This window comes from Lontra canadensis, unplaced genomic scaffold (genome assembly GCF_010015895.1).
Source record: "Lontra canadensis isolate GAN:19392208 unplaced genomic scaffold, GSC_riverotter_1.0 scaffold54, whole genome shotgun sequence".
Lineage (NCBI taxonomy): Eukaryota > Metazoa > Chordata > Mammalia > Carnivora > Mustelidae > Lontra > Lontra canadensis.
In genome coordinates, this window is record NW_022631048.1 from 4,628,542 (window position 1) to 4,651,277 (window position 22,736).

Genomic DNA, 22,736 nt, shown 5'->3' on the forward strand with positions numbered 1-22,736 from the left:
TGTTCTCCTCATAGTAGCTGCATATATATAACTGTGAAGTTATTTAATGCAGAACGCCAACACTTTAGGCAACATAGCATTTCAGAAATAATTTCCAAATCCAAAATTATCTGGGAGTTTTAAGAGTTCATAATTTGTAGGTCCTTAGTAACGTATCTGTCACATTCGCAGTGCCTTGCCAAAGATCAGATCATTGATGTAGACCTAACACTTTAGAGGTGATGATTTAATTTAGTCTGTCATTTCGCCATGGAAGTGAGTCCAGTGCAGTGGCTCTCAAGGCCACAGAGCTGCCTGGCCTGGTCTCAGACCCCATGCTGCCCATAGGAACATCTCAGCACATCCTGGTGCAGTATCCAGTGGGGGCCATTCTATATCCAAGGAAAACCGAAATGCCCATGGGAGGCCAGGTTTGGGATGCTTTCAGCTCTGACCTTCAGGCTCCCCAGGCAAACATGACTGGGGAGAGAGTGAGACCCCTGGATGTGGAGGGGGATGTGTGGCCTTCCCACTGATCCCAGTGCTGTCCTTAGCCAGGAATGCAGTGGAGTCGGGGGCAGTAACAGGAGTATCCCTGTTATTATTATCATTGGTGAAATCCCATTTAGCTGCCGTCCTTTAGGGAGTGGTTCGTGAGCTTGATACAGTGTAATGAAGGATTCTCTCTCCTAGTGACACAGAATGGGGAAAGATCACATGGTTTCAGTGACAGCATGACCTTGTTTAGAATCCTGTCCTGTGGCTGGCCAGAATGTATGGCCCCAGCTAGGTATCATCGTCAGAGCTCCAGGTTTCCTATCCAAAATAGAGGAGAAAACAGGACTTTCTTCTAGAATTACTGAACTGAACTGGTGAGACATTTAATGCACATTTAATGCCTGTTGATCGATACTTCATGTCTTGATCTACCTTGTCAGGGAGCTCTAGTCTCTGGGTGTGGGATCACAAATTACCTTAATTCCCAAACTTTGTCCTGAGGCTGTATCCTCATTTTGCCCAGTTCCATAGCAGCTGAGGTAACAATGGTAGCAGTTTCCAAGAACCTTGCAGCGCAAGGATTCTGATACATTCAAGTTTCAGTTCACAGGGCGCCTTGCAAACCAAGGACTTTTCTCTCTCTCTCCTGTGTATTTAATATGTGGAAAGTTTAATCAAGTATATTCTGATTTTTTGTCTCTTCTGATTTTGGAATGCAGTGTGTCAAAATTGCTAGTAAAAAATGTATAAATTTTAATCTTAATTTATCTATCTCTACCTTCACTTCTGCAGACTCTATGCTTTGTATATGTTGCTGTGAATTACCCGCTACATAAATGTTTCATATCTTTTTTCTACTACCATTTCTTAGTTTATTATTACAGATCTGTCTGTGTTCCTTGTGCTACTCTTTGCCTTGAATTCTTTTTTTTTAAACTATTTAAGATTAGTCTCTCAGTTTCCTTCTGCTTCATATTTGCTTAATCTTTTACTTTATTTTCAGACTTCACCTTTTCTTTAAATGTAGCATTTGTGTATGCTTTTATATTCTGATCTAGGAGTCTCTGGATTTTAACTGGCCAGAACAGCACTTTTCCGTTATTGTCTTGACTGTTACATGAAGATTTATTTTTATCATTTCTTCATATTCCTTATCTACTGCGTTTTCTTTTTGTTTCTTTTCTTCTTTCCATTAGATTGATCTATCAATCTAAAAATTACATTTTTCTTATTGTCCTTATGATGAGTGCTTTTAATCAGAGACCAGACGTTCTCAATCAAGGGTGTTTCTGCCCCCATTCGATAATCAGAAGGCAGGAGTTCCTCTGAGAAGTGGAAGCCAGGTTGCATTTTCTTTGTTGGGCTTAGATGTAGTGCATCAGTTGTCCTTTCTATCTGTGCTTCCTTGTCCATGCTGCTGTCAGCAGCGGTAGTCTTTTCTATTACAGATTAGGGTATAGAAAGCATAGCTCGTATGCTTTCATTTTGAAGACAAAGCAAGAGAAGTACATTTCATTTTTCCCAGGTGTGCTGTTTCAGTAAACTTCACTAGAACTTTCTAATACAAATTTTTAACAACCTGTAAAGATCTTTTCTCTATTATAGACTGGAACAGGGAGTAGGAGAAATAAATATCATTCAGCAAATATAATCTCTTTTTGAGAAACTTAATACATCTCTATGTGTTCTGTACAAAATGAGTAATGACAAAACTTTAAACAGCACTGGCCTAAGCTAATGTTTCAGGTTATTATTAATGGTTTTGCATGTGCATCATAGAGCTTTGCCATAGAGAGCCCTATTGTTAGCCCAGACTGTAAACAGAAGTGTCTCCTCACTGGTGATGTCTGACACTGATCTAAGACCACTCCCTGTATTATTCATTCAGTCTTGAAGACAACAGACTTTTGGGGCAGGCATTGATAATATACCCAGGTTGTAGTGAGGAAGGAAAGACACAGAGGGATTAAATAAGATGCGTAAAATCACATACCTACTAAGGTACCTAGCCTTCCTTCCTCAAGGGGCTGTAAATTTCCCTGTAACCACACAAACATTGTTCCCAAAAAAGACTTCCACCATGACAAAGAATATGGAAAAAAAAACTTTGGGACGTAGGGTCTAGGGGCTGCCAGTCCTCAGGGTGGCAAAGGGCCTGGTTGGGCCCCCACCATCCATTTCAGGCCTCTTCTCTTCTCCACTGCCGCCTTTTAGTGCAGAATCTGGTCCCAGCACCTTAAATGTCTCTGACTCCTGAACAGCCGTCTTCAGATGCATGCTGGTCCCCTTGTCAGGTGCACTTAAGCAAGATGGGGAAGGAGGACCTGAGCTCTGGGGATCCCCCTACTGGTTAGCCGGTGACTGAGAAATTCAGCTTTCCACCAGGATGCCTTATGCCTGCTCCCTCTCTTCAAGGTGGCGGGTACTCATTGGGCCCTGGGCTGGTCGTGGTCTAGTAGGGCAGCAGCCCCCTGCTGTGTTCTTTGTGCTACTCTTTGCCTTGAATTCTCAGCTCATGGGCTGCAGCTGCTCTGTGAGGAACTTAGCAGTTCCCACAAGGCTTCTGTGAGCGAGGCAGGAGCTGGGCCTTGGAGTTTTTCTGTTATTCTGGGGCTGTTCTCAGAGGCCCGGCCTAGCGTCCATGTCTCCAAAACCTAATTCTCTGCATTAAAATACCCTTCTGCATGAACTATCTGGACCGATTCTGTTTTTCTGCATCTGACCCCCACAGTACATTTGGATTTCCAAGCAAAGACCAGTAACTTTTCTAAAAATTGGCCATAAATGCCCTTGGGGAAGGAGCTGACCTCTCAGCACAGATGGACCAGACAAGAATATAGACTATTCTCTTTTCTGGTGTGGTATCTGTTATGAAGTATTGTCAGTGCAAGAGAATGGTCTATTTATTAGGAGCAGTTGACGGTCTCTTAAAATGTGTCCTTTTTTTTTTTCTTTTTTTTTTTTAGTGTTTTCATGCAATCAACAAATATTTATTTATTTTCTTTTTTTTTTAATTTTTAAATTTTTTAATAAACATATAATGTATTATTAGCCCCAGGGGTACAGGTCTGTGAATTGCTAGGTTTACACACTTCACAGCACTCACCATAGCACATACCCTCCCCAATGTCCATAACCCCACCACCCTCTCCCTATACCCCTCTCCCTGGCCACCCTCAGTTTGTTTTGTGACATTAAGAGTCTCTTTTGGTTTGTCTCCCTCTCAAATGTGTCGTGTTTAAACCTGTACAACCACATGGATCTTGTTCTCTTTATTTTGCCATCCTAGTTCAGTCTTTTCTGATTCTTCCCCCCTACTCAGCCCATCCTTTTCTCATTTGTGGCCCTGGGCTTTCTTGATATTTAACCCATTCTTATACTTACTATAATCAAGTGACATTGTCTGTTTTCTTGAATAAATCCCCAAATCTGTTAGAAACTTTCTGGGAACATAGACCATATCTTACTTGCCAGTATGTCCCCACAGTTTAGAATGTTGCCTGAAGAGGAGGAAATCTTACACCATCGACTAATGCATGAATGAACACCTCCCTTCTAGGTATTAGTTACGTGGACATCTGTTTGTAACTGTTAAAATGAATATTCTGGTGATCAGAGTGGATAGATTCAAGTAAATACCTCTCCTTAGAGAATTGCCATAATGAGACAAATCTCTATCTGGATGTGAGACTCGTTATATCTGTACTGAAGACCCAGGGAGCTAGGAAAATATTACAACTTTTTTTGCAGAAAGGAGGCAATTACTCTAAAAGACAAATTATGCAATCATCTTAGTAACCTAACCAGGGATGTGAGCACACACTGTGAATATCAAGACTGGCAAATGTTGCAACCAAGTGATTTTCCCGAGGGATACAAAGAGTTCTTGTTATTAATGAAGCAGAGGTAGTGTTGCTTTGCCCAATCATCTTTGCCAAAGAAGAGATAGCCAAAATGTGCAATCAGCATGGCAGGTCACAAGCACATTGACCAGCTATCTCATTTAATCCTCCACTAGGAGGTCCTAGTTATTAGGATTCCACCGCCCCGTCCCCCCCAACTTTGCAGATGATGCCATTGGTACATGGCACAAAGGGCCTTGAGAGCTGGGTCCTTCAGCTACAAGCCCTGCCATCATTCTAGCCTGTTCTTCAGTCCATTCAGATACAGGATGTGAACGTCAGGATATCCTAGTTGCAAAAAGGATAACCATGACCTAGCTGCTTTCTGTAGAGGAGCCCCTGAGTTCCTCTTTTCCTCCCATCACTGTGGTCGATTTGGATTCTCAAGTACGGTTTCCCCACAGCCTCAGATCCATCCAGCTTAAGTGGTTACATTCTGGTGAAGAGGAAACCGCCAAGGGCACCACGGATGATCAAAGTAAAATTCATATCTCTGTCTTAGTCTGCACCGAAAACATGAGGTCTAGAGCCAGAGAGGAGGAAGTCAGCCGGGTCTTCAGAGATCTGTCCTCTCCAGGAATGCTGTGTTCCTCTCTGGACACCGGCTGTAGGAAGGGTATTGACTGTTGCACTGTACTGAGCAGAAAAATAGCAGGAAAGAAAAAGTACATCGTCTCCCCACAAGCTCCTCTCAGTGCTACCAGGCAGGAGGCTCTCCCTGAGCTTGAGCCCGGGACACCACATCAGGACCTCTCTCTTTGCCCTCCACACATCCACCTTCATCTCTGCCCTTGTGGCTTCTTTACCCCTCAGTACTTCCCTGAACCCCTGCTGGCCTCCCTCCTCCCTCCTCCCTCCTTGAAATTTCCCATCAGAGCACCCTGATCTTTTCCTTCCTATCCCCCATCACAGATTGTAATAATACCTTTATTTCTCTACTTGGTGTTTCAAGTCTGTATCCTCAGTTGCTTGTAAACTTTAGTTCAAAAAGGACCATCTTGGTTTTGCCCAACTGTGGCTCCTGCATATTCCCCAGCATGACAGACGGTTGGAGCTCAATAAGTATCTGTTGAATGAATAGATGAATGTATGAGTGCGTGAAGGATGGATGGACACATCCATGGACAAGTCCCAGGTATTACAGGATGATAGTATTCAGGCTGGAGAAGAAATGCTATTGGTTGGAGCCTGTGATGATTGGGACCCAATAGGAAGTGTGATTGGATGTTTTCCTTGTGGCTCATTCACAGACTCCCATAGAGACCAGCTACTGAAAGTTTTAGGGAGATTTTCACACTCAGATTTCACACATGGAAGGGCTGTTCAAAAGTGAAATGGATCGCCACAGGAGCAATCATTTTGTGTTCTGGGAAGTGTTCACGAACCAGCTAGATGAGCTTAGGAGTATCGCAGAGTGGGGAGGAGTCTTGCATTATAAAGGGGTTGGTTCAGAGAGTATCTGAGGATATTTCCAGCATTCTGATTCTGATTCCAGGTACTTTTTCTTCGGCTGAGTTGGCCGAAAAAGTACTTCGGCCTTAATATCCTTTGCTCTTTTTCTTTCTTTGTTCTAAATAGGCTGTAAGCTAATATATTTCTCTGTTCTGCTATTCATTTAGATGAGGTCTTGTCAGAAAACTTTCTGGACTATAAAAACCGTGGAGTCAATGGTTCTCATCGGGGCCAGATCATCTGGAAGATTGATGCCAGCTCTTACTTTGTGGAACGTAAGTACTTTTGCTATTCTTGTTGCTCAGGATAAAGGAGAGTTCAGCTGCGTTTTTGTTGTTGTTGTTCATTGCATTGCCTCCCCTTAGAAATGTGCCATGTAAGAGAGCCATAGGTTTATGAAGTGCTTAAAAATAAGAAGAAGTAAGCTCTGGGTTAGTTGGGCAACAGCCATCCAGACCAGCCCAGGGGGCCGTTCCTTTTCATTTCAAAGAGAAGTTTGGCTCATAGTCATTCATAGGCCTCTGCATTCAAGACCTTTTGGCTTAAATCCCTTAAATCCCTTAACTTTCCCGCTGTGGCTCCTCCCGGTGCTAACCTTGCAGTAGCTGCCCTGCTGTATCTTATCATCCAGTTTTTGGCTTGACAGGTTCTTCAAGGCTCCCTGCTCATGGCCCCACCATGCTGGGGATGTTCCTCGTGCTGCCCTGACCTTTGAATCTGGCCACAGTTCCCCAGCGCGCGGATGATCCATTACTACCAACAACCTGTTTCCTTGACTCCTGATTTACTGACATTTCTGGGTTTATAAACTTGTCATCATGTATTTACTGAGATATTTCCGAAACTTTCTTTCTTTGAAAAAAATCATTCTTACAGTGAAAGAAGGATTCTTCTCATAGGTCCCCATATTGATGCATTTCCCATTGCATGAAGAAATAGCCTTGTGGGCCTCATGTTTACCAGCTGAAGGAATGCACAGTTTACCCTTATCTCCAAGTCCTTCCCTTCCCACTTGGGTACTGGAGAGTGCTGAATGTGCAAATCCTTTCTGGCACCTTCTTGTTCATAGCCGGGATTCAGGCAGTGTAACTCTTCTGAAAGGCAATGATGAGATACTCCCTTGTTCCAACCTTCCTGTTCTCAGAGGAAAGCATATGTGGCCAGGAACCTAGAGTTGTCTGTTATCATTGGACTCGTTGTTCAAGAAAAACTGTATGCTTTCAATGCTTATGTTTTGCTGCCATTTTTATTCACTCTCATTTCCATTCATCCACTCAGTAAGCATTTTATAAGACCTACTATATTTCAAAGATGAGGGATTTGAAAATGAAAGGTCTAGTGTCTGTCCATTAGAAGCTTATGGCATCTCTCCTCCTAGAAATGACACAAATGCTCCCTTATTTTGCATTAGCACCTGCAGAATGTGTAGACGGGCGATTTGATACTGTCAGCTGTAGAGGTGAAATGATTTTATGACATGTGGTTGGCCCCTTGACTTTGGTTTAGTCATAATGAAGTTCCCAACAAGAGACTTCCTTTTCCTTAATATTTAGCTCCCTGACTCTAGCTTTCCTCCTCCTAATCCATTTTGCATGTTAATACCAGGCAAAATGCCTTGAACTCAACTCTGATACCATCTGGCCAAAAGCCTCATGGCTCTGTTTTCTGATTTCATGGACTGAAACTTCTCCGCCCTGCTTTCAAGACCAAATAAGACCCACTCTCCTCCCTCAGCCCCCTTCTCCATCCTCCCCAGCATGCCCTCCTTTGCCCAAGTCATGCCAGTATCTTCCCCATCCCACAAATAGTATCATTGATCATGAAAGACATAGATGGGCTTGATCTGGGGATAACGATGGGTTCCAGCTAGCAGTCCCTAGTGTGACTTCCCAAATGGTAAGAACAAAAAAGGTAAAAACTTGCATTAGTAATGAATATTAGACACAAGAACTGACTGTATTCTCTAGTCTGTGTTGGAAGTTGGATGGAGAGGCCGTCTTTACTGTACACCTGTTATCTTCTTTGGAGTTCTAACTAATTGAGAAAGAAGCCATTTAGGGTCAAAATGTAGTATCAGCTCAAAACGGTGCAGGAAGGAGCACATCCTACAAGTATATGTTTTTTTAGAGACAAGGAAATAACTTAAGGACAATGTGAAATTTTATGAGCTAATGTGAAAAAGTGGGTTGTATATAAATTAATCTAGCAATAGTGCTGTTCTTTCATTTCAAATAGCAAACCATTTAATATAATTGTCTTCATCAGGAGGATGAAGAGACACTTAAAGTGCCACTAGAGAGATACTATAACATAAAGCCAGCTCTGTAAATTACACAAAATACTGTCATAATTGAGTAAAAGTGTATTCAAACTCGGTTAAGTAGCAACGTCCTAGAATAAACAAATGGCTTGCCAGGTCATATTCAAAAATAACTAAAAATGGAACACGTCAGAAAAATGACATTTTGCAAACGTCTTGGTGCAAACTTGAGAAGGTCTCGCTGGGCAGTGCACCTGCTGGACTAGAACTATCTCAAGTGGATGAAAGTGAAATTGAGAAGGTGGTTGCAAATACATCAAAGCTGTGTTCAATGTACGGAGAATGTATTATTCTGTACAAATGTAATCTAATGTGTCAAAAACGAAAAATTTATCAAGAAAAAACTTAATTGAGTTTGCAAATGATGAGAATCTTAACTCTGGGCACACCTATAAATCAAGTAAATTAAAACGCGGTAATGGATAATAGCTTTAGGAGTCTGAGTACATTAAAACTGTATATAATATGCTATGTGAATTCATATTTTTAATGTGAAATAATTGATATTTTCAAAATGTATTGGAAAAGTGCCAGGTTAACAAATAGGAAGGGTTTGAATGTACAAAATGTTCTGATATGGCTATCTTTCCTTAATGCAATAAAAGCATCAGAGGTCCTCTTGCTATAATAAAAATGCAGAAGCCAGGCCATTACCCGGAATGTTACACAAGTTTTTGATATTAATAAAAATCAGACTCCTATAGTCTCTAAATAGTACTAAATGCATTAATCTAATTGGTAAATTATACCATCTTAAAATTAAAATCTATTCTACAAACAGCACATGGGCCAGATTTTAAATGTTGAAATAGGACAGAAGACCATTCTTTTTATTTGAGGATTAAATTAAAATAATAGATGAGGTTTTTATTTTATTTTTATTTTCTGTTTTTATTTTTGTCCTTTTCTAGGAGTAGAGATATATCGCAGATTACCTGGGATCTGTAATGTTCTAATAGTACATTTCTTTGGAGTCATGATTCAATTTAGAATTAGGAAATTGCTATTGATTTATATAATTTTTCTTAAGGTCTGACTAAATCAGATTTTGAAAGTACTACTAAATGAGGACCATTCAAAACAAGCATTTCCTGCACTCTTCAAGGAGTTACATGCATGATAAAACACAAAAGAAAGGTTTCATTTTCTCTGGCATATTTTTCCCCTAGTGGGCTGCTTTTTTTTTTTTTTATGTTTAATTTTTTTTTTAATTTTAATTTTTATAAACATATATTTTTTCCCCCAGGGGTACAGGTCTATGAATCGCCAGGTTTACACACTTCCCCACACTCATCATAGCACATACCCTCCCCAATGTCCATAATAACCCCATCCCCCCCCAACCCCCCTCCCCCCAGCAACCCTCTGAGATTAAGAGTCACTTATGGTTTATATCCCTCCCAATCCCATCTTGCTTCATTTACTCTTCTCCTACCCCCTTAACCCCCCATGTTGCATCTCCTCTCCCTCATATCAGGGAGATCATATGATAGTTGTCTTTCTCCGATTGACTTATTTCGCTAAGCATGATACCCTCTAGTTCCATCCACGTCGTCGCAAATGGCAAGATTTCATTTCTTTTGATGGCTGCATAGTATTCCATTGTGTATATATACCACATCTTCTTTATCCATTCGTCTGTTGATGGACATCTAGGTTCTTTCCATAGTTTGGCTATTGTAGACATTGCTGCTATAAACATTCGGGTGCATGTGCCCCTTCGGATCACTACGTTTGTATCTTTGGGGTAAATACCCAGCAGTGCAATTGCTGGGTCATAGGGTAGTTCTATTTTCAACATTTTGAGGAACCTCCATGCTGTTTTCCAGAGTGGTTGCACCAGCTTGCATTCCCACCAACAGTGTAGGAGGGTTCCCCTTTCTCCGCATCCTCGCCAGCATCTGTCATTTCCTGACTTGTTCATTTTAGCCATTCTGACTGGTGTGAGGTGGTATCTCATTGTGGTTTTGATTTGTATTTCCCTGATGCCGAGTGATATGGAACACTTTTTCATGTGTCTGTGGGCCATCTGGATGTCTTCTTTGCAGAAATGTCTGTTCATGTCTTCTGCCCATTTCTTGATTGGATTATTTGTTCTTTGGGTGTTGAGTTTGCTAAGTTCTTTATAGATTCTGGACACTAGCCCTTTATCTGATATGTAGTTTGCAAATATCTTCTCCCATTCTGTCAGTTGTCTTTTGGTTTTGTGAACTGTTTCCTTTGCTGTGCAAAAGCTTTTGATCTTGATAAAATCCCAATAGTTCATTTTTGCCCTTGCTTCCCTTGCCTTTGGCGATGTTCCTAGGAAGATGTTGCTGCGGCTGAGGTCGAAGAGGTTGCTGCCTGTGTTCTCCTCAAGGATTCTGATGGATTCCTTTCTCACATTGAGGTCCTTCATCCATTTTGAGTCTATTTTCATGTGTGGTGTAAGGAAATGATACAATTTCATTTTTCTGCATGTGGCTGTCCAATTTTCCCAACACCATTTATTGAAGAGGCTGTCTTTTTTCCATTGGATATTCTTTCCTGCTTTGTCGAAGATTAGTTGACCATAGAATTGAGGGTCTATTTCTGGGCTCTCTATTCTGTTCCATTGATCTATGTGTCTGTTTTTGTGCCAGTACCATGCTGTCTTGATGATGACAGCTTTGTAGTAGAGCTTGAAGTCTGGAATGTGATGCCACCAACTTTGGCTTTCTTTTTCAATATTCCTTTGGCTATTCGAGGTCTTTTCTGGTTCCATATAAATTTTAGGATTATTTGTTCCATTTCTTTGAAAAAAATGGATGGTACTTTGATAGGAATTGCATTAAATGTGTAGATTGCTTTAGGTAGCATAGACATTTTCACAATATTTATTCTTCCAATCCAGGAGCATGGAACATTTTTCCATTTCTTTGTGTCTTCCTCAATTTCTTTCATGAGTACTTTATAGTTTTCTGCGTATAGATTCTTAGTCTCTTTGGTTAGGTTTATTCCTAGGTATCTTATAGTTTTGGGTGCAATTGTAAATGGGATTGACTCCTTAATTTCTCTTTCTTCTGTCTTATTGTTGGTGTAGAGAAATGCAACTGATTTCTGTGCATTGATTTTATATCCTGACACTTTACTGAATTCCTGTACCAGTTCTAGCAGTTTTGGAGTGGAGTCTTTTGGGTTTTCCACATATAGTATCATATCATCTGTGAAGAGTGATAGTTTGACTTCTTCTTTGCCAATTTGGATGCCTTTAATTTCTTTTTGTTGTCTGATTGCTGAGGCTAGGACTTCTAGTACTATGTTGAATAGCAGTGGTGATAACGGACATCCCTGCTGTGTTCCTGACCTTAGCGGCAATGCTTTCAGTTTTTCTCCATTGAGAATGATATTTGCGATGGGTTTTTCATAGATGGCTTTGATAATATTGAGGTATGTGCCCTCTATCCCTACACTTTGAAGAGTTTTGATCAGGAAGGGATGCTGTACTTTGTCAAATGCTTTTTCAGCATCTATGGAGAGTATCATATGGTTCTTGTTCTTTCTTTTATTAATGTGTTGTATCACATTGATTGATTTGCAGATGTTGAACCAACCTTGCAGCCCTGGAATAAATCCCACTTGGTCGTGGTGAATAATCCTTTTAATGTACTGTTGAATTCTATTGGCTAGTATTTTGGTGAGAATTTTTGCATCTGTGTTCATCAAGGATATTGGTCTGTAGTTCTCTTTTTTTGATGGGATCCTTGTCCGGTTTTGGGATCAAGGTGATGCTGGCCTCATAAAATGAGTTTGGAAGTTTTCCTTCCATTTCTATTTTTTGGAACAGTTTCAGGAGAATAGGAATTAGTTCTTCCTTAAATGTTTGGTAGAATTCCCCCAGGAAGCCGTCTGGCCCTGGGCTTTTGTTTGTTTGGAGATTTTTGAAGCCGTCTGGCCCTGGGCTTTTGTTTGTTTGGAGATTTTTGATGACTGTTTCAATCTCCTTACTGGTTATGGGTCTGTTCAGGCTTTCTATTTCTTCCTGGTTCAGTTGTGGTAGTTTATATGTCTCTAGGAATGCATCCATTTCTTCCAGATTGTCAAATTGGTTGGCATAGAGTTGCTCATAATATGTTCTTATGATTGTCTGTATTTCTTTGGTGTTAGTTGTGATCTCTCCTCTTTCATTCATGATTTTATTTATTTGGGTCCTTTCTCTTTTCTTTTTGATAAGTCTGGCCAGGGGTTTATCAATCTTATTAATTCTTTCAAAGAACCAGCTCCTAGTTTCATTGATTTGTTCTATTGTTTTTTTGGTTTCTATTTCATTGATTTCTGCTCTGATCTTTATGATTTCTCTTCTCCTGCTGGGTTTAGGGTTTCTTTCTTGTTCTTTCTCCAGCTCCTTTAGGTGCAGGGTTAGGTTGTGTACCTGAGACCTTTCTTGTTTCTTGAGAAAGGCTTGTACCGCTATATATTTTCTTCTCAGGACTGCCTTTGTTGTGTCCCACAGATTTTGAACCGTTGTCTTTTCATTATCATTTGTTTCCATGAATTTTTTCAATTCTTCTTTAATTTCCTGGTTGACCCATTCATTCTTTAGAAGGATGCTGTTTAGTCTCCATGTATTTGGGTTCTTTCCAAATTTCCTTTTGTGATTGAGTTCTAGCTTCAGAGCATTGTGGTCTGAAAATATGCAGGGAATGATCCCAATCTTTTGATACCGGTTGAGACCTGATTTAGGACCGAGGATGTGATCTATTCTGGAGAATGTTCCATGTGCACTAGAGAAGAATGTGTATTCTGTTGCTTTGGGATGAAATGTTGTGAATATATCTGTGATATCCATCTGGTCCAGTGTGTCATTTAAGGCCTTTATTTCCTTGTTGATCTTTTGCTTGGATGATCTGTCCATTTCAGTGAGGGGAGTGTTAAAGTCCCCTACGATTATTGTATTATTGTTGATGTGCTTCTTTGATTTTGTTATTAATTGGTTTATATAGTTGGCTGCTCCCACGGTAGGGGCATAGATATTTAAAATTGTTAGATCTTCTTGTTGGACAGATCCTTTGAGTATGATATAGTGTCCTTCCTCATCTCTTATTATAGTCTTTGGCTTAAAATCTAATTGATCTGATATAAGGATTGCCACTCCTGCTTTCTTCTGATGTCCATTAGCATGTAAATTCTTTTCCACCCCCTCACTTTAAATCTGAAGGTGTCTTCGGGTTTAAAATGAGTTTCTTGTAGGCAACATATAGATGGGTTTTGTTTTTTTATCCATTCTGATACCCTGTGTCTTTTGATTGGGGCATTTAGCCCATTTACATTCAGGGTAACTATTGAGAGATATGAGTTTAGTGCCATTGTATTGCCTGTAAGGCGACTGTTATTGTATATTGTTTCTGTTCCTTTCTGATCTACTACTTTTAGGCTCTCTCTTTGCTTAGAGGACCCCTTTCAATATTTCCTGTAGAGCTGGCTTGGTGTTTGCAAATTCTTTCAGTTTTTGTTTGTCCTGGAAGCTTTTAATCTCTCCTTCTATTTTCAATGATAGCCTAGCTGGATATAGTATTCTTGGCTGCATGTTTTTCTCGTTTAGTACTCTGAATATATCATGCCAGCTCTTTCTGGCCTGCCAGGTCTCTGTGGATAAGTCTGCTGCCAATCTAATATTTTTACCATTGTATGTTACAGACTTCTTTTCCTGGGCTGCTTTCAGGATTTTCTCTTTGTCACTAAGACTTGTAAATTTGACTATTAGGTGACGGGGTGTGGACCTATTCTTATTGATTTTGAGGGGGGTTCTCTGCACCTCCTGGATTTTGATGCTTGTTTCCTTTTCCATATTGGGGAAATTCTCTCCAATAATTCTCTCCAATATACCTTCTGCTCCCCTCTCTCTTTCTTCTTCTTCTGGAATCCCAATTATTCTAATGTTGTTTCGTCTTATGGTGTCACTTATCTCTCGAATTCTGCCCTCGTGGTCCAGGAGCTGTTTGTCCCTCTTTTGCTCAGCTTCTTTATTTTCTGTCATTTGGTCTTCTATATCGCTAATTCTTTCTTCTGCCTCATTTATCCTAGCGGTGAGAGCCTCCATTTTTTATTGCACCTCATTAATAGCTTTTTTTATTTCAACTTGATTAGATTTTAGTTCTTTTATTTCTCCAGAAAGGGCTTTTATATCTCCCGAGAGGGTTTCTCTAATATCTTCCATGCCTTTTTCGATCCCGGCTAGAACCTTGAGAATCGTCATTCTGAACTCTAGATCTGAATGAAAGCAGGAGTGGCAATCCTGAACTCTAGATATTACCAATGTCTGTATTGATTAGGTCCCTAGCCTTTGGTACTGCCTCTTGTTCTTTTTTTTGTGGTGAATTTTTCCTCCTTGTCATTTTGTCCAGATAAGAGTATATGAAGGAATAAGTAAAATACTAAAAGGGTGGCAACAACCCCAGGAAAATATGCTTTAGCCAAATCAGAAGAGATCCCAAATCGTGAGGTGGGGGGGGGAAGGGCATATAAAGAGGTTCAGAAAGAAAAAAAGAAAAGAAAAAAAAAGAAAAAGAAAAAAGAAAAAAGAAACAAATAAAAAAAGAAAACCAATAATGAAAAAATATAAAAAGGAAAAAAAATATATATATATTAGATAAACTAGTTAAAAAACGTTAAAAAAGAAAAGGGTAAAAGTTAAAAAAAATTAGCAGAAGAAGAGAAAAAAAATTGAAAAAGAAAAAAAAATTAAATTAACTGCAAGGCTAAAGAATCATGGGGAGAAAGCCATGAGTTCCGTGCTTTGCTTTCTCCTCCTCTGGAATTCCGCTGCTCTCCTTGGTATTGAAAGTGCACTCCTTGGTAGGTGAACTAGGTCCTGGCTGGGTCTCTTGTTGATCTTCTGGGGGAGGGGCCTGTTGTAGTGATTCTAAGTGTCTTTGCCCCAGGCGGAGTTGCACCGCCCTTACCAGGGGCCGGGCTGAGTAATCCGCTCGGGTTTGCTTTCGGGAGCTTTTGTTCCCTGAGCGCTTTCCGTAGAGTCCGGAGGACGGGAACGAAGATGGCGGCCTCCCAGTCTCCAGCCTGGAGGAGCCGAGAGTCCGGGGCCCCACTCCTCAGTGCGCCCTCAGAGAACAGCGCCCAATTGCTCCCGTCACCCTGGCCGCTGGCCGCGCTCCGAGCTGACCAAGCCTGAGACCGGTTCAAGGTAAACCCGAGCTTAAAGCTCACTCCTCGGCTCTGTCTGTAGCTGGCTTCCCTGTTCTAATACCTGTAAGCTCTGCGACACTCAGACACCCCCGATCCTTCTGTGACCCTGCGGGACCTGAGGCCACGCTGACCCCGCGTGCACTTCACCCCAGTTAAGCCTCTGGAGCGATGTCCCTCAGCGGAACAGACTTTTAAAGTCCTGATTTTGTGCTCCGTTGCTCCGCCGCTTGCCGGGAGCCGGCCCCTCCCCCCGCGGTCTATCTTCCCGTCGCTTTGGATTCACTTCTCCGCCAGTCCTACCTTTCAGAAAGTGGTTGATTTTCTGTTTCTAGAATTGCTGTTCTTCTTCTCTTCGATCTCCCGTTGGATTTGTAGGTGTTTGCAATCGTTAGATAAGCTCTCTAGCTGATCTCCTGCTACCTGAAGTAGTGTCAGCCTGCTACTTCTCCGCCATCTTGACCTATGTTTCTGGGCTGCTTTTGACTATAGTAATAATTACTATAATCTGAGAACTGCAACAAGATACAAGGTTTTGTGTGTGTGTGTGTGTGTGTGTGTTTTAAGATTTTGTTTGTTTATTTGACAGAGATCACAAGTAGGCAGAGAAGCAGGCAGAGAGAGTGAAGGGAAAGCAGGCTCCCTACGAAGCAGAGAGCCTGACACGGGGCTCAATCCCAGGACCCTGAGACCATGATCCGAGCCTAAGGTGGAGGCCCAACCCACTGAGCCACCCAGGTGCCCAAGATACAAGTTTTAACACTGACAGAAGAAAGAACTAGTGAAGTTTCAGCTTTCCTTATCCTGATAAAGTCTTACAATGTTGTATCATTTTTGTATCCCCATGACTATCTTTTAATATATGCAGTCAGGCTTAGAGCAGGCCAGACCCAAGCCTCAAGAGTCACCCCAGCCAGGTCTTGCTGACTGTGTGCTGCTATCAGAACTCCTTCGGAATTGGGGCTTGCATTGCCCAGAAGCAATGATTCTACAGAGAAGGCATCTTTTTTCTTGATCTCTGTCCCAGATCTGTTCCAGATAGTTCCCTGTTCATCATAGCTCCCCATCAGTAGCACGAAGAGTAGGGAAGTGTGCTTTCAGCCGCCACTGATGACAGCCAGAAGAGTCTCTCCCAGAGGGACCACCTTGGGTTGTGTCATGTTATCACAGTCGTGAGCATGGCCTTCTCACAGCTGTCTGGGTGTAAACCAGAAACTCGCAGTCCCGTCTGACTGCTCTTCCCCATCTTGGTTTCCTGCCCCTGCTCAGGTGACTGGTGCTGTCCTACGTTCACACTGGCACAGTCAGCCTTTTCCCATCTCTGCTCTCACTTCCAGAGTCACACGCTGATTCCTGCTTGTGCTGATTCTCCCACCCAGCGTTTGTTGGAAGAACGGCCCTCAAACATCAGCACATTTCCAGTCCTTTTCCATCCATCATCCCAAAGTTAAAAAACACACAGCGACCCCTGATTATACTTAACAGCAAATCTAAGCACTTGTCCTGCTGTAAGTTTTGAAATGACGCCCACTGAGTGTCATGAGGCGAACTTCACACAGGTGGGAGGGAGTCAGGTTTTGCCTTTCGGTCCACATTTGGGCAAGGGGCTTCCAAGCGAGAGGTATGTGGGCTCGACATCGCCCCTGGTGTGGCCTCTTCTTGTTTCTTCATCTATAAAATGAAGTTATTGCCTCACACTGAGATGGCAGCCCCGTGAAGATGAATTGAGTCACGCGGAGAGTGCCCGATGTGTCTGGTCTAGCCCCGTCTGCTCTCTGAGTAGAAGACTCTGAATTAGGGGTGGCGGTGGCTCTCTGAGAGGGGTCTGATCAGCAGCCAACACTCCACGTGGCATTTCTCCTCAGAGAATGGATAAGTGGGTGTCCTGGTGATGACTGTGAACTGAATAGCTTTGTTTGGGGAGTTTTCTGTGGGAGATGCTTTGCAGCTAGAGTTGAAGACCGAAGGGCACTGGAGGAAAAGCGAGGCTCCAGGAGAACTAGCTGGCTTCCCCTCATTGGCATTTCTGGCACATGCTTCCTCCTCTCCGGCAATGCAGCAAGAGCAAGGACTAGCCCTGCTGGAGCTGGGAGGCCACCCAGATCTGTGATTGCACACAGGGATCCTGTCAGGTTGGCAACCCAGATGGTTCAGGTGACACATTGTTGCAGCCTTCTATTTGAACCTGGGCCTACTTTCACCAGGACTGCTCTGTGGTTAGCACTGGTGTGGCGAAGAACGACACTGTTGGCCGCCATTTTCAGTCACCGATTTGTTAATTCCAAGGAGATGTCTCCATTTGTAGTGTGGTAAACATTTGAGTCATAGGCTCTGAGCCTTCAGGAAATCTCAAGTCTACTTGGGAAGACTAAACACTCACATGGCACTCACACGGCCTCACAGGTTGTTTTTTTTTTTTTTGATTGTTGTTTGTTTGTTTTGTGAGGAACAAGGATGGCCATCCATAGACATTCATGTGTATGGAGCCATCCATACACATATTTGCAAGACACTGGACACTCCTATTATAATGTCATTTTATATTTATTATATAATTCCTGGGACACCATGACAACCCCATTGTTCATCCAGTTTAATGCTATCCCAAAGGGACGTCCTGGTCAAAGTTGCTCTCTACAACAATCAAAGTAATTTCAATATCGCTGATGTTCTTATATTTGTTAAAGTTTGAGAAAAGGGTTTACAGTTCACAGCAACACTCCTGAAATTAATTTTCCTCTTTCACCACACAATTCCTCCAGTTTTCCTCCCACCTAAACTTCTCCATTTACCTCCTCCCAATTGTAGCTCGCACTCACGGTGCTCTTCTTCCCTTCCTTATATCCTTCATGTTTTGCTTTAAAAGCCTAAAAGGAGTAATCTTGATGGAGATAAATCCCCTGGAATGGTAGAGGAAGGAACCATGTCACCAAATACACAATCAGTCACCGCTCACCAGACCAGAGCCAAATGGTTGGCAATATTCACACAGTAATCATGTTTGGGCAGAGGCCAACGTTAAGTGTGCAGTGGCTCTGGCTGAACAGGGCCAATGAGACCATGAGAATGTGGCAGTGGGAGGGCAGAGGTCCATGCAGGAAAACAAGTCATACAGGGACATACAAGGGAGGAGACGCACACAGCAGGCTTGCTCTCAGTCTACCCAGTGTGAGAAGCCAAGCTGTGGACTGCAATCACTTCTCACCATGTCAAATATTCCATTACATCTGAGAGCAGAAACAGTGATCTTTGGTCCACAAAGGTGTCAGTCTGTCAGATTAAGTAAAGACAATACAAAGAGTAACTAAGCATTATTACAACAGAAAGGTATGACCAAGTAGTTCAGATTTGCAGCAATACAGGTGCTGCTGGCTTCTAGCTGGGTATGTGTTAGGTTCTCCCAATGAGGCGAAAGCTCTTAACACAAATCAATGGTCAGGCCCTATTACCACAGACTGAGACTATTCTGGAGGAAACTTGAGTCACCGTGTCGATCAAAGAGCATACAGATTCACCTGCCTCTCTGAACCCTTTAGTGCTAGAAGCCTCCTGGGCACTGTACGCATCTTAAGGACCTCAGATCTGGAGGGAGAGGCTTGGTCCCTGCCAGCCAAGGCTATCTGTTGCATTCTTAGAGCTCGCTCATAAAGGCCCATGTGGGTGAGGGCAGAGAGAGTCCACATTTGGCAGGAGAGTATGTGGGGCAGACAAGGGAGCCTGACCTAACTAAGATACTGTGTCTGGACCTGCAGCCAGGTAGGTGAAGCCGTGTCTGAAGGGCATGGCCAGCTGACGTTCATTTAGACAGATAGAGCAGATGGGCACGAAGGGGGCTGTAGCCATCCCACAGGGGGTGGCCTGTGCTTGTCCCTGGGGATCTGTGCATGGGTTAAAAGATCTGACCCCTGGGCTGCCATTTGGCATAAGGCTGATGTCAGCATGCCAGGCACCATGCTGAACACCTAAGATGTATTGTCCCACTTAACTTCATGAAAACCCTGGGAGGCCAATGGTATTTTCCCCTTTTCTTCCTGAGATGCAGAAAGAGAATGCAACTGGTCCATTATTCACAGAGTAGGACCAGGACTTGAACCTTGACCCTCTGGCCTCAGAGCCAACCATGATGTCCTGATAAGGTCAAAGACCAGAAGGGCCTCCACCAGTAAGGTGGAGTTTCAGTGCAAGGTTCTGGTCCCATGGAGGGTGGGTTATCAGGTAATATACTAGATAGAACTTTGAAGTCGGAGTCAGTGCTGGGGGCATGTCTCCCAGAATGACTGGCCATCAGAATGGGAATCCGGATGTCACTGCTCTAGCAAATCCTTGACCAGAGGAAGGAAAGTGGAGGTGGCTAACATATGGCCTTCCTCCCATCCAGATGATTCCGAGTGAGGAGCTTGTAGGCTCCACCATAAAAAGCTATCAAGTTCAGCTTAGAAGACAGATGCAATCCAAGATGTCAGTTACTCCTTCACACATAAATCCAGAATCTTCTCTGTTTCAATGTATTTGTTAGATGTGTATGAATCCCATTTGTATAGACATTTTTTTAAAGTCTACCTATTGCCAACAAAATCTGAAGAAAGGATTAAAGTAAAAATCACCCATAATTTCAGCACAAGATAACTTTTTAAAACTTTCTTTTTATTGCTAGTAGCATCTCCTCTTAGGGAGGCTTAATAAATATTTATTCCATTAATTAGTGAATTAATTAAGCTAGTGTTCAGAACTCCTGTGTAGAAAGCAAGAGACTTATGCACAAGGATAACAACCATTTTGTCTTCTTTTTCCCACACCTGGCCTCTGAGCAATCTAGAGGAAGAGACAGAGAAATATGGGTAAGGGAGGGAACCAAGTGGTCCCCAGGCAGATGCATATGGCAACCGGGTACTACAAAGACAGCATGCAGTTCTGATCTGTCCAGTTCTTGGAATAAGGAGGTGGCAGAGAGGTACCACCTTTTTAAGCAGACTTACTCTGCTCTTTCCTTAACAGGGGCCAGTCCACACTGGGAACTGGACCAATCAGTTTAGTGATTAGCAACTCTTCCTTCTTTGGTTCAGGTCTTAGTGATTAGGAACTCTTCCTTCTTTGATTCAGGTCCTGGAAGCTAGATGCTAGAAGAAAAGTGGAAAGGGAGCATTTTCCCTTTTCTACTACATTCCCAGCTTACATTTCTTCCTTTTGACCCACTGAGCCTTTTAGTCAAGTCTATGTCATGCACAGCTGTAGTGTTCTTGAGGACAAGAGACCCACAAAGGTCAGGGAAACCTGCCTGAACACCATGTGTGACCTCCTAGACACTTTTCCTTTGCACATACCTGGGGCCCGTTCAGAGGTTACCCCCAGGAGCTGCTGTCACCCACCAAAACAGGTTTTCCTTGAGTCAACTCCAAGGCCATTTTCAAATGATGCCAGTGATGCTGTCTGTCCTTACAGGCTTTGTAGAGCCAAGAAAGAGTTCAGAGTTCATGTACTGTAAAAAAAAAGAAAAAAAAAAAGCACTAACTCCTCATTCTCATTAATCCAGACCTCAGTCACTCATGAGTCTCACTTTCTCAAAATCCTAGAATTCATAGGATACCCAAGAATACTGAAAAACCCAACAGCATCCACAAGGTCTAGAAAATGCAAACAATGCCTTCTCTGTTGCAGCAGCTGCTAATCTTAGCACTGTTTCCTGCTTCCCAAGCAAAACCAGAGTCGGCAGGTCCTGGTCCATATTTAGACCCATGTTTCTACTGCCGGCTGTTACCTGAGAGAAGAGGACAGACAAAAAGCTGAAAGGAGAAAGGAGCTAATTGTGTTTCTTTCAGTTTCACCAGAATGAGCACCAATCTGTCTTTAAAATCCAAACCAGAGAACGTGACTTCTAAGGGAGGAACTGTGTCATTATGCCCTCCATATCCTTGGAGAAAATATAGTTATAAATACCACACCATCTACCAGAGAATGACATATATGAAGCACTGCTATTTTTATACAGAATCTAGAAATTTGAACCTCTATATTCAAAGCCTTTCATGGGTCTTCTATTCCTTCTATTTAAAAACCTCTTGATATCTTTCCCCCCTCTCTCTCCATTAATAGTTACCCCCGAAAAAAAGGAGGCTTATTTTACAGTGTGGGTTTTCCATAACAGAGAACATGAATTTCTTGTGAGTACTAAAATTTTAAGGCCTGTCTGACCCTTTAACAAAGGAACAGATGAAAAGATAAAGAATATATGTAATATGAAATACTTTTCAGAAGGGGAAGAGAAGATGATGTAAAAACACACACACAAACAGTAACAGAAGGGAAAAGGCAAGAAGGGTGTGGGAACATGGAAAAGAATGACCAAAATGTTCTACCGCGAGCCCTCACTCTTTCTACTAGCGTAATCACAGGTGGTTCCCAAATTGGAGAAAAAATTCAGGCAAAACTCAATACAAAACAATGAATACTTAAAACATCAGAACCCGTTAAATAGAAGCTCTGGATACAGGACACAGACGAAGTAACCACACGAGGTAACTGCACAAAGCAAATTCTTCTAAGAGATGGACTCTTGAAAGAAGATCCGACCCCCCGGCCCCCCGCGAGTGCTCACGAGGGTCCTAACTGGGGTTCCGACGCGCAGCCCCTCTGGCGCCCTCTGTCGGCGGCAGAGCGAAGAGGAACGGGAGAAGGTCGTTCCTGCGCGGGGGCCACCTGCCAGGGCTGGAAAGGAGCCAGCTAACCCGAAACTCGCCTAAAGGATCAGGGTGTCCTGAGACTCTGTATGAAACGCGGAAGGATGATGCAAAGCTCAGAGGAAGCTCCAGGCTGGCTGCGGGCAAGAAGCTAAGCCAGATGCAAGGTAGTAAGTTCATAAAGCCTGTGATTCCGGCCGCCTCGAGGAAGTGTATTAAAGTAAGGTAGTAGTTACCATTGGGATAATTCCGTCACTTTAAGACTGTTTCTGATGACGTATGCTCCTCTTGCTTGACCACGTCTGACACAAGCAAGGAGAGGCTGAACTTGGTGTGTTCGATGATCTTCTGTCACCTCTCACCTCCACACACCTTCCTTTAGGACAATTCCTGATTATCTGGGATAGACTCCTCTCTGAGCTTACCCAGAAAGAGATGCTGAAATTTCCAGTTCCACAGATTGGTCTGTGGATGCCAGACATGTGGAAAGGGAGGCCCTGCGAGCCCATCAGAAGCTTGCACCATTAGCCAGGTTGATAGTTCTGGGTTTTATGGGATGGCATGTAGGCCTCATTTATCACTTTTTTCTCTAACAGCCTTTACACTAACCTGCCCCATCACCCCTCTCAGCGTCTGCGGACTCTCTTCCTGAATGGTCTCCCCAACTCGGCCAAATAGTGAAGATCAATGACTCCAGTTCAGAAATGGGTTTTTCCCAAGAGGCAGTAGATTCTAAACCCGCAAGTGTTATTT

General features: G+C 42.6%; 1 protein-coding gene across 6 annotated transcripts in view; it reads left to right on the top strand.

Moving 5' to 3' along the window:
* Positions 1-22,736, top strand: part of HECW1 (HECT, C2 and WW domain containing E3 ubiquitin protein ligase 1) — a 460,030-nt gene that overhangs the window by 211,850 nt on the left and 225,444 nt on the right. For all 6 annotated transcript variants that reach the window (XM_032874976.1, XM_032874979.1, XM_032874977.1 and 3 more), the window contains one exon: positions 5,999-6,106. In XM_032874976.1, the coding sequence (XP_032730867.1) occupies positions 5,999-6,106 (108 nt within the window). The remainder of the gene's footprint in view (positions 1-5,998; positions 6,107-22,736) is intronic.